This window comes from Motacilla alba, chromosome 25 (assembly GCF_015832195.1).
Source record: "Motacilla alba alba isolate MOTALB_02 chromosome 25, Motacilla_alba_V1.0_pri, whole genome shotgun sequence".
Classification (NCBI taxonomy): Eukaryota; Metazoa; Chordata; class Aves; order Passeriformes; family Motacillidae; genus Motacilla; species Motacilla alba.
Window position 1 is genome coordinate 2,205,849 of NC_052040.1, and position 9,423 is coordinate 2,215,271.

General features: G+C 59.3%; 2 protein-coding genes across 2 annotated transcripts; one reads left to right on the plus strand and one right to left on the minus strand.

Annotated features, from left to right (window-relative positions):
* Positions 1-21: 21 nt before the first annotated feature.
* Positions 22-1,970, minus strand: LOC119711698 (translation initiation factor IF-2-like). The gene is made up of 3 exons (XM_038162171.1): positions 1,634-1,970; positions 931-1,094; positions 22-263 (listed from the first exon to the last, which is right to left on the minus strand). The coding sequence occupies exons 1-3, from the start codon at positions 1,924-1,926 to the stop codon at positions 37-39; spliced, it is 684 nt and encodes a 227-aa protein (XP_038018099.1). The 5' UTR covers positions 1,927-1,970; the 3' UTR covers positions 22-36.
* A 395-nt stretch (positions 1,971-2,365) lies between these two features.
* LOC119711697 (peroxisomal membrane protein 11B-like) lies at positions 2,366-6,406 on the plus strand. The gene is made up of 4 exons (XM_038162170.1): positions 2,366-2,518; positions 2,676-2,791; positions 3,875-4,076; positions 5,769-6,406. Exons 1-4 carry the CDS (start codon positions 2,397-2,399, stop codon positions 6,127-6,129), a joined length of 801 nt encoding a protein of 266 aa, XP_038018098.1. The 5' UTR covers positions 2,366-2,396; the 3' UTR covers positions 6,130-6,406.
* The last annotated feature ends 3,017 nt before the right edge of the window (positions 6,407-9,423 follow it).

The following is a 9,423-nucleotide window of genomic DNA, read 5'->3' on the forward strand; positions in this document are numbered from 1 at the left end:
GAACACAGCCAGGACTTGATGGATCTTTGGGGACTTTCATCTCCTCGGTGAGGGATTTGGGTCAGAGTTTTCCCAGGAGGGTGAAGGAATGGATCCCTCCAGTGGGATGTCACAGGGCTGGAAGTGGATGGTGTTTAGGGTCCTCGTGATCCAACGCTCTGATTTGATTCCCAGAGTTTTGGCATCCGCAGGAGAGGTTTTGGGACAAATCCTGAGCTCCAGCAGTGGAATATTCCTCTGCCAGTTTAAGGTTCTGCCTAATCCTGGGGAGGAGAAGGAAGGATCTAATTTTGGGAAGGAGAAGGAAGGATGAAATCCCGGGAAGGAGAAGAAGGGATCAAATCCTGGGGAGGATCAAATCTTGGGAACGAAGGATCTGATCCTGGGAAGGAAAAGGAAGGATCTAATCCTGGGAAGGAAAAGGAAGGATCTAATCCTGGGAAGGATGAAATCCTGGGAAGGAAAATGAAGGATCTAATCCTTCAAAGGGAAAAGGAAGGCTCTAATCCTGGGAAGGAAAAGGAAGGATCAAATCCTGGGAAGGATCAAATCCTGGGAAGGAAAAGGAAGGCTCTAATCCTGGGAAGGAAAAGGAAGGATCTAATCCTGGGAAGGATCACATCCTGGGAAGGAGAAGGAAGATCAGATCCAACAGTTTCCCCTGATATCTCCTCTCCTCCCTCAGCACTAAGTTGTAAGTGACCAGAACAGGGAATAAAGGACACCAAAACGCCACAATCCACATCCAAACCTTCCCAGATGGGCGCCTGATGGGGATTCACAGCCCAGGAACAACTCGCAACTAAACCTCCTTGCAACCACAGAGCTTTGGAGGCAGACGCGGGGAGGAGAACGCCCAGCGGGGAGGAGATATTTGGGAAACGCTGCCGGAGGGGCCCGGGAGGGGCATTCCCGGGGTGCGGATCGTACCTGGAAGCTGCCGAAGCAGCTGCCCCCGGGCAGGGTGACATAGCAGACGTAGGGGGGGCTGGCGGCCGGCACCATCTCGTAGAGAACCAGGGCGCCGTTGCGAAGCTCGGCCCCGCGGGATTGCTTCATCTGCCAGAACTCCTGCAGCGCCTCCACCACGTTCACTGCCCGGGGAACGGGAGCGGGGCAGGGAGAGAAGGGATTGGGGCACGGGAATGAGGGAATGGGGCATGGGAATGAGGAAAAGGGGGTGAGGAAGGAAGGAAACGGGGCATGGGAAGAAGGAATTTGGCCATGGAAATAGGGAAAAGGGGGTGAGGAAGGAAAGAAGGGAATTGGGGGATGGAAAGAAGGAAAAGGGGGGAAGGGAGGAAGGAAGGGGGGAAGGAAGGAAGGGGGGAAGGGGGGAAGGAAGGTAGGAAGGAAGGAAGGAAGGAAGGAAGGAAGGAAGGAAGGAAGGAAGGAAGGAAGGAAGGAAGGAAGGAAGGAAGGAATTGGGGCATGGAAAGAAGGAAAAGGAGAAGGGAGGAAGGAGAAGGGGGTGAGGAAGGACAGAAGGAAGGAAATGGGGCATGGAATTAAGGAAAAGGGACACGGAAATAAGGAAAAGGGACACGGAAATAAGGAAAAGTGAAAAAAGGGAATAAGAGAAAATCGATCCCCCTCCAGCCCGGCATCCCCGGCTCCCCACGGCCCCGCTCACCGCGGCCGTAGCCCTGCGTGTGCTTGGCGAAGCTCCGCACCACGGCCTCCACCGCCTCCCGCAGCACCGCGGGCGGCCCGGCCCCGGCCCCGGCCCCGGCCGCCGTCCCGGGGGGCGCGGGGGGGGCCCTGCAGCCCCAGCGGCGGCGGCGGCGGCGGCAGCCCCAGCCCCGGCCCCAATCCCGCTGCCGGTGCGGGTCCGAGCGCCGCGGGGGCCCCGGTGAGGCCGGGCCGAGCCCCGCGGGGCCCGGTGCCCACCCCGGGCTGCAGCCGCTGCGCCCGCACCGCCTCCATCGCCGCGCTCCCTCCTCAGCGCCGCGCTGTCAATCAGCGCCGCTCCGCGCACAGCCGACCAATAGGAGCGCCGGATCGGGGAGGGGGAGGCGGGGAAAGAATCAGCAGGCCAATCAGAACGCCGTGCGCGGCTCGGGGGGCGGGGTCAGGGCGCGGCGCTCTCACCCACTAACACAAATAGCGGTGTGTGGTCCCGGGGCGGTAAGGAGGCGGGGATTTGGGGGACGCTATCCAATCACATTGCGGAATTCCTCGATTGACAGATAAAGAAACGAATCAAAATGCAGGAATCACAAACACGCAGAGGTGACGGTGCGGGCTGACAGCCGCGCTCTTATTGATCGGGAGAAGCAATTAATGGCGAAATAAACCAATCAAGCTCTTCAGCACTGATTCAGAGGCGGACATTACGCCTGTCGCCCATTCACGGGCTCTGTTTTGGTCGGAGCGGGCGGCTCCGCGCTCAGCCAATGAGAAGGAGCCGCCGCCGTACCGGAAGTGACGCTGCCGTACCGGGCTCGGTACCGGGCCCCGCCATGGAGGCCTGGGTGCGCTTCAGCGCCCAGAGCCAGGCCCGGGAGCGCCTCCTCAGGTGCCGCCCCGCGGGCAGGGGAGGCTCGGGGAGGGGATCACGGAGGTCCCAAAATCCCGGGTGGCGGCGGCGGGTGGGCCTAGAGGAGATCCCGGAGAACGGGAGGCACCGGGGTGATGTCCCCGGTGCCCCGCCGTGACTCCCTCGTTGTCCCCAGGGCCGCCCAGTACGCCTGTGTCCTGGCCGGGGCCGCGCTGAGCCGCTCCGGGGGCAGCTCCGGGACCCTGAGCCGCCTGCAGCACCTGGAGGCTCACCTGAGCCTGGGCCGCAAGCGTGAGCGGGCCGGGGGGGTTCTGAGGGGGGGTCTGAGGGGGGATTGGGGTCCCACATCCCCCGGTGTCCCCCTCCTGCAGTGCTGAGCTTGGGGGGCTCGGCTGGGGGCTTCCAGGGTGGTTTTCAGGGGGGGTTTTGGGGTCTCACATCCCCTGGTGTCCCCCTCCTGCAGTGCTGCATTTGGGGGGGGGGACAGGGGGGTTTTGAGGGGGGGATTGGGGTCCCACATCCCCTGGTGTCCTCCTCATGCAGTGCTGAGCTTGGGGGGCTCGGCTGGGGGGGTCAAGGGTGGTTCTGAGGGGGGGTTTTGGGGGTCTCACATCCCCTGGTTTTCCCCCTCCTGCAATGCTAAACTTGGGGGGCTCGACTGAGGTGCTGGGGGAGGGTCAGAGTGGTTTTGAGGGGACATTTTGGGGTCTCACACCCCCAGTGACCCCCCTACTGTCCCCCCTCCTGCAGTGCTGCGTTTGGGGGTGTCCAGGGCGATTCTGGGGGGGCATTTTGGGGTCTCACATCCCCTGGTGTCCCCCTCATGCAGTGCTGCGTTTGGGGGGGCTCTGGGGGGGGAGTCAGGGTGGTTTTGAGGGGTCATTTTGGGGTCTCACACCCCCGGTGACCCCCCCGGTGTCCCCTCTCCCGCAGTGCTGCGTTTGGGGGATTGAGGGCGGTTCTGAGGGGGATTTTGGGGTCTCACACCCCCGGTGACACCCCTGCTGTCCCCTCTCCCGCAGTGCTGCATTTGGGGGGGTTCAGGGTGGTTCTGAGGGGGATTTTGGGGTCTCACACCCCCAGTGACCCCCCCGGTGTCCCCTCTCCCGCAGTGCTGCGTTTGGGGGGGTTCAGGGCAGTTCTGAGGGGGATTTTGGGGTCTCACCCCTCCCTCGTGTCCCCTCTCCCGCAGTGCTGCGTTTGGGGGGGTTCAGGGTGGTTCTGAGGAGGGATTTTGGGGTCTCACAGCCCCGGTGACCCCCCCCGGTGTCCCCTCTCCCGCAGTGCTGCGTTTGGGGGGGTTCAGGGCAGTTCTGAGGGGGATTTTGGGGTCTCACAGCCCCGGTGACCCCCCCGGTGTCCCCTCTCCCGCAGTGCTGCGTTTGGGGGGCTCGGCTGAGGCTCTGGGGGGTGCCCAGCGCTCGCTGCACCTCCCCGACCCCGTGCTGCGCTTCTGCCTCACCCTGTCCCACCTGAACCGGGCGCTGTTCCTGGCCTGTGACAACGTGCTGTGGGCAGGCAGGAGCGGCGTCCTGCCCGGCCTCGCCACCGACAAGTGGAGCCAGAGGGCCTTCAGGTGAGACAGGGGCCGGGGGCACGCGGGGAAAGGCCCCTCCGGTGAGTGGGGTGGGCAGGGAACGGGGGTCCCCTGGGGAGAATGAGGAATGGGGTTCCCCTGGAGAGAGCAGGGAATGGGGTTCCTGAGGGAGAGCAGGGATTGGGGCTCCCGAGGGAGAGCTGGGAATGGGGTTGCCCTGGGGAGAATAAGGAATGGGGTTCCCGAGGGAGAGCTGGGAATGGGGTTCCCGAGGGAGAGCTGGGAATGGGGTTGCCCTGGGGAAAAGAAATGATGGAATTCCCAAGGGAGGATGGAAGATGGAGCTCCTGAGGGAGAGCAAGGGATGGGGGTTCCCCTGGGGAGAGCAGGGAACGGGGTTCCTGAGGGAGAGCAGGGAACGGGGTTCCTGAGGGAGAGCAGGGAATGGGGTTCCTGAGGGAGAGCAGGGAACGGGGTTCCTGAGGGAGAGCAGGGAATGGGGTTCCTGAGGGAGAGCAGGGAATGGAATTCCCAAGGGAGGACAGGGAATGGGGTTCCTCTGGGGAAAGTAAGGAGTGGAATTCCCAAGGGAGGACAAGGAATAGGATTCCCGAGGGAGAGCAGGGAATAGGATTTCTGAGGAAGAGCAGGGAATGGGGCTTCTGAGGGAAAGCAGAGAATGGAATTCCCCTGGGGAGAATGAGGAATGGGATTCCCCAGAGACAGCAAGGAGTGGGGTTGCTGAGGGAGTACAAGGAATGGGGTTCCTGAGGGAGAGCAAGGAATGGAGTTCCCCTGGGGAAAATAAGGAACTCCCAAGGGAGAGCAGGGAATGGGATTTCTGAGGAAGAGCAGAGAATGGAATCCCCTGGGAGAGAATGAGGACTGCAATCCCATGGGAGAGCTGAAGTGCCTTTCCCATTCTCCTAGTTCCCATTTCCATTCCCCCCAGTTCCCATTTCCATTCCCCCCAGTTCCCATTCCCCACAGTTTCCATTCCCCCCAGTTCCCATTTCCATTCCCCCCCAGTTCCCATTCCCCCCCAGTTCCCATTCCCCCCCAGTTCCCATTCCCCCCCAGTTCCCATTCCCCCCCAGTTCCCATTCCCCCCAGTTCCCATTCCCCCAGTTCCCATTCCCCCAGTTCCCATCCCCCCCACTTCCCATTCCCATTCCCCCCAGTTCCCATTCCCCCCAGTTCCCATTCCCCCCAGTTCCCATTCCCCCCCAGTTCCCATTCCCCCCGATTTCCATTCCCCACAGTTCCCATTCCCCCCAGTTTCCATTCCCATTCCCCCCAGTTTCCATTCCCCCCCAGTTCCCATTCCCATCCCCCCCAGTTCCCATTTCCATTCCTCCCGGTTCCCATTCCCCCAGTTCCCATTCCCCCCCCAGTTCCCATTCCCCCAGTTCCCATTCCCATTCCCCCCAGTTCCCATTCCCCCCAGTTCCCATTCCCCCCAGTTCCCATCCCCCCAGTTCCCATCCCCCCCAGTTCCCATCCCCCCCAGTTCCCATCCCCCCCAGTTCCCATTCCCCCCAGTTCCCATTTCCATTCCCCCCAGTTCCCATCCCCCCAGTTCCCATTCCCCCCATTTCCATTCCCCCCATTTCCATTCCCCCCAGTTCCCATTCCCCCCAGTTCCCGTCCCGTCTCCGGGGCTGCCGGTCCCATCCAGGCCCCTGTGCTGCCTCTTCCCCCGATTCCCGTTTCCCTCCCCGCTCTCCCCAGGTATTACCTCTTCGCTCTGCTGGTGAACCTCAGCAGGGACGCCTACGAGGTGCGGCTGCTGCTGGAGGCGGCCCGGAGGCGCGGCCGGAGCCCGGAGAGCAGCGCCGGGCCGCGGGCCGAGGGCAGGGTGCAGCGCCTGCGGCTCCAGCTGCAGCTCCAGCTGCGGCTCCTGCTGCAGGTGCTGAGGGACAACCCGCCGCTGCTGCTGGACCTGCTGAGGAACGCCTGCGACCTGGTGATCCCTCTGGAGAGGCTGGGGCTGTGCCGGAGCAGCCCCGCGGTCGTGGGGTTCTGCGGGCTCAGCTCCTCCGTGCTCTCCATCCTCACCATCCTGCACCCCTGGCTCAAGCTGAAGCCGTAGTTATCCTTGGGAATTTTGGGAATTTTGGAGGTTCATCCCAAAACTGTTGTTGTGACGGCTCTGGAAGGGACTGGTCGGTGCCATCCCCATCGTTCCCGACTCCTTGGAGCCACGGTGTTCCCAGCATTGGATCCCACAGGGACATCAGCTCCCAAAATGTGGGGTTTTTTTTCCCATTGACTTTTCCAGGAATTTTAGGGGCTCAGTGTTCCCCCTTTTTGGGAAGAGGCTTTCACATAGAACCGGCTAACAGGGACTATTTGGGGCTGGAAAATGTGGGGTTGGGGCTGGAAAATGTGGGGTTCTGTGGGCTCAGCTCCTCCGTGCTCTCCATCCTCACCATCCTGCACCCCTGGCTCAAGCTGAAGCCCTAGGGAATTTGGGGAATTTTGGGGGTTCATCCCAAAATTGAGGTCTGGAAGTGACTGGCCGGTGCCATCCCCATCGTTCCCGACTCCTTGGAGCCACGGGGTTCCCAGCATTGGATCCCACAGGGACATCAGCTGTTGGTTTTTTCCCATTTTTCCCATTGACTTTTCCAGGAATTTTAGGGGCTCAGTGTTCCCCCTTTTTGGGAAGAGGCTTTCACATGGAACCAGCTAACAGGGCTGGAAAATGGGGGTTGGGGCTGGAAAATGTGGGGTTCTGTGGGCTCAGCTCCTCCGTGCTCTCCATCCTCACCATCCTGCACCCCTGGCTCAAGCTGAAGCCGTAGTTGTCCTTGGGAATTTGGGGGATTTTGGGAATTTTGGGGGTTTATCCCAAAATTGTTGTTGTGACGGCTCTGGAAGGGACTGGCCGGTGCCATCCCCATCGTTCCCGACTCCTTGGAGCCACGGGGTTCCCAGCATTGGATCCCACAGGGACGTCAGCTCCCAAAATGTGTTTTTTTTTTTCCCATTGACTTTTCCAGGAATTTTAGGGGCTCAGTGTTCCCCCTTTTTGGGAAGAGGCTTTCACATAGAACCGGCTAACAGGGACTATTTGGGGCTGGAAAATGTGGGGTTGGGGCTGGAAAATGTGGGGTTCTGTGGGCTCAGCTCCTCCGTGCTCTCCATCCTCACCATCCTGCACCCCTGGCTCAAGCTGAAGCCCTAGGGAATTTGGGGAATTTGGGGAATTTTGGGGGTTTATCCCAAAATTGAGGTCTGGAAGGGACTGGTCGGTGCCATCCCCATCGTTCCCGACTCCTTGGAGCCACGGGGTTCCCAGCATTGGATCCCACAGGGACATCAGCTGTTGGTTTTTTCCCATTTTTCCCATTGACTTTTCCAGGAATTTTAGGGGCTCAGTGTTCCCCCTTTTTGGGAAGAGGCTTTCACATGGAACCAGCTAACAGGGCTGGAAAATGGGGGGTTGGGGCTGGAAAATGTGGGGTTCTGTGGGCTCAGCTCCTCCGTGCTCTCCATCCTCACCATCCTGCACCCCTGGCTCAAGCTGAAGCCGTAGTTATCCTTGGGAATTTTGGGGGTTCATCCCAAAATTGAGGTCTGGAAGGGACTGGTCGGTGCCATCCCCATCGTTCCTGACTCCTTGGAGCCACGGGGTTCCCAGCATTGGATCCCACAGGGACATCAGCTCCCAAAATGTGGGGTTTTTTTTTTCCCCATCGACTTTTCCAGGAATTTTAGGGAAAAAGTAGGGATTCAACATTCCTCATTTCTGTCTGAGAAGAGCCTTTCAAATGGAGCCGGCTAACCGGGAAGATTTGGGGCTGGAAAATGGGGGGATTTGGGGCTGGAAAAAGTGGGGATTTGGGGCTGGAGAATGTGGGGATTTGGGCCGGAAAATGTGGGGGATTTGGGGCCGGAAAATGTGGGGATTTGGGGCCGGAAAATGTGGGGATTTGGGGCCGGAAAATGTGGGGATTTGGGGTGGAGAATGTGGGATTTGGGGTGGAGAATGTGGGGGATTTGGGGCTGGAAAATGTGGGGGATTTGGGGCTGGAAAATGTGGGGGATTTGGGGCCGGAAAATGTGGGGATTTTGGGCTGGAAAATGTGGGGATTTTGGGCTGGAAAATGTGGGGATTTGGGGCTGGAAAATGTGGGATTTGGGGCTGGAAAATGGGGATTTGGGCTGGAAAATGTGGATTTCTGGGTGCTCCTCGTGTTTTTTGGGGGGATAAAGCCGTGGGGTTGGGGTGATTCCGGTGCCAGGTCATGTCTCCAACCCCAGATTGTTCGGACAATTTTCCTGCTTTATAAAAACAAAAAAAAAAAAATCTGAGTGCAGGGAGAGGAGAATGGGTATCGGGAATAAATCCATGGCTTTGGGGGGCTCCAAATGATGAAATTCCAGAGGCAGATTGTCCCTGGGAGAGCAGGAATTTTTGGGAGCTGGGAATTATGAAATTCCACAGGCAGATTTTCCTTGGGGAGGGCAGGTTTGAAGGGTTTTGAGGAGCTCCAAATTAAATTCCAGAGGCAGATTGTCCCTGGATGTGTCCTGGGAGAGCAGGAATATCCTCTTGGAAGGGCTTTTGGGAGCTGGGAATTATGAAATTCCAGCAGCAGGTTGTCCCCGGGAGAGCAGGAATTGCTTTGAAGGATTTTTGGGGGCCCAAATGATGAAATCCCAGCAGCAGGTTGTCCCCGGGAGAGCAGGAATTGCTTTGAAGGGTTTTTGGGGGCCCAAATGATGAAATTCCAGCAGCAGGTTGTCCCTGGGGCAGCCTGGGGGCAGCAGGAATTGCTTTGGAGGGTTTTTTGGGGGCCCAAATGATGAAATTCCAGCAGCAGGTTGTCCCTGGGAGAGCAGGAATTGCTTTGAAGGGTTTTTGGGGGCCCAAGTGATGAAATTCCAGCAGCAGGTTGTCCCCGGGAGAGCAGGAATTGCTTTGAAGGATTTTTGGGGGCTCAAGTGATGAAATTCCAGCAGCAGGTTGTCCCCGGGAGAGCAGGAATTGCTTTGGAGGATTTTTGGGGGCCCAAATGATGAAATCCCAGCAGCAGGTTGTCCCTGGGAGAGCAGGAATTACTTTGGAGGATTTTTGGGAGCTCCATCCTGCACTCCTGGGCCCATCTGGGTTTTTTTTGGGCAAAGCTGGCGTTGTGGGCTTCGGAGCGGTGCGTGGGAATTGCGTGGGAATCCGGGGGATCCCGCAGTGTAATTAATGAATAATTTAATGATTAAAGTGCAGCCGACACTGCCTCAAACACTCCTGGAGCCCTGGGGCTGTGCCCGTTCCCTGCTTCAGCAGCCAGCACCCTGGGGGGGAGAACCCGGGGCTGGTGTCCCCCCAAAACCTGGGGCTGATAATGAACCTGGGGCTGATAAGGAACCTGGGGCTGGT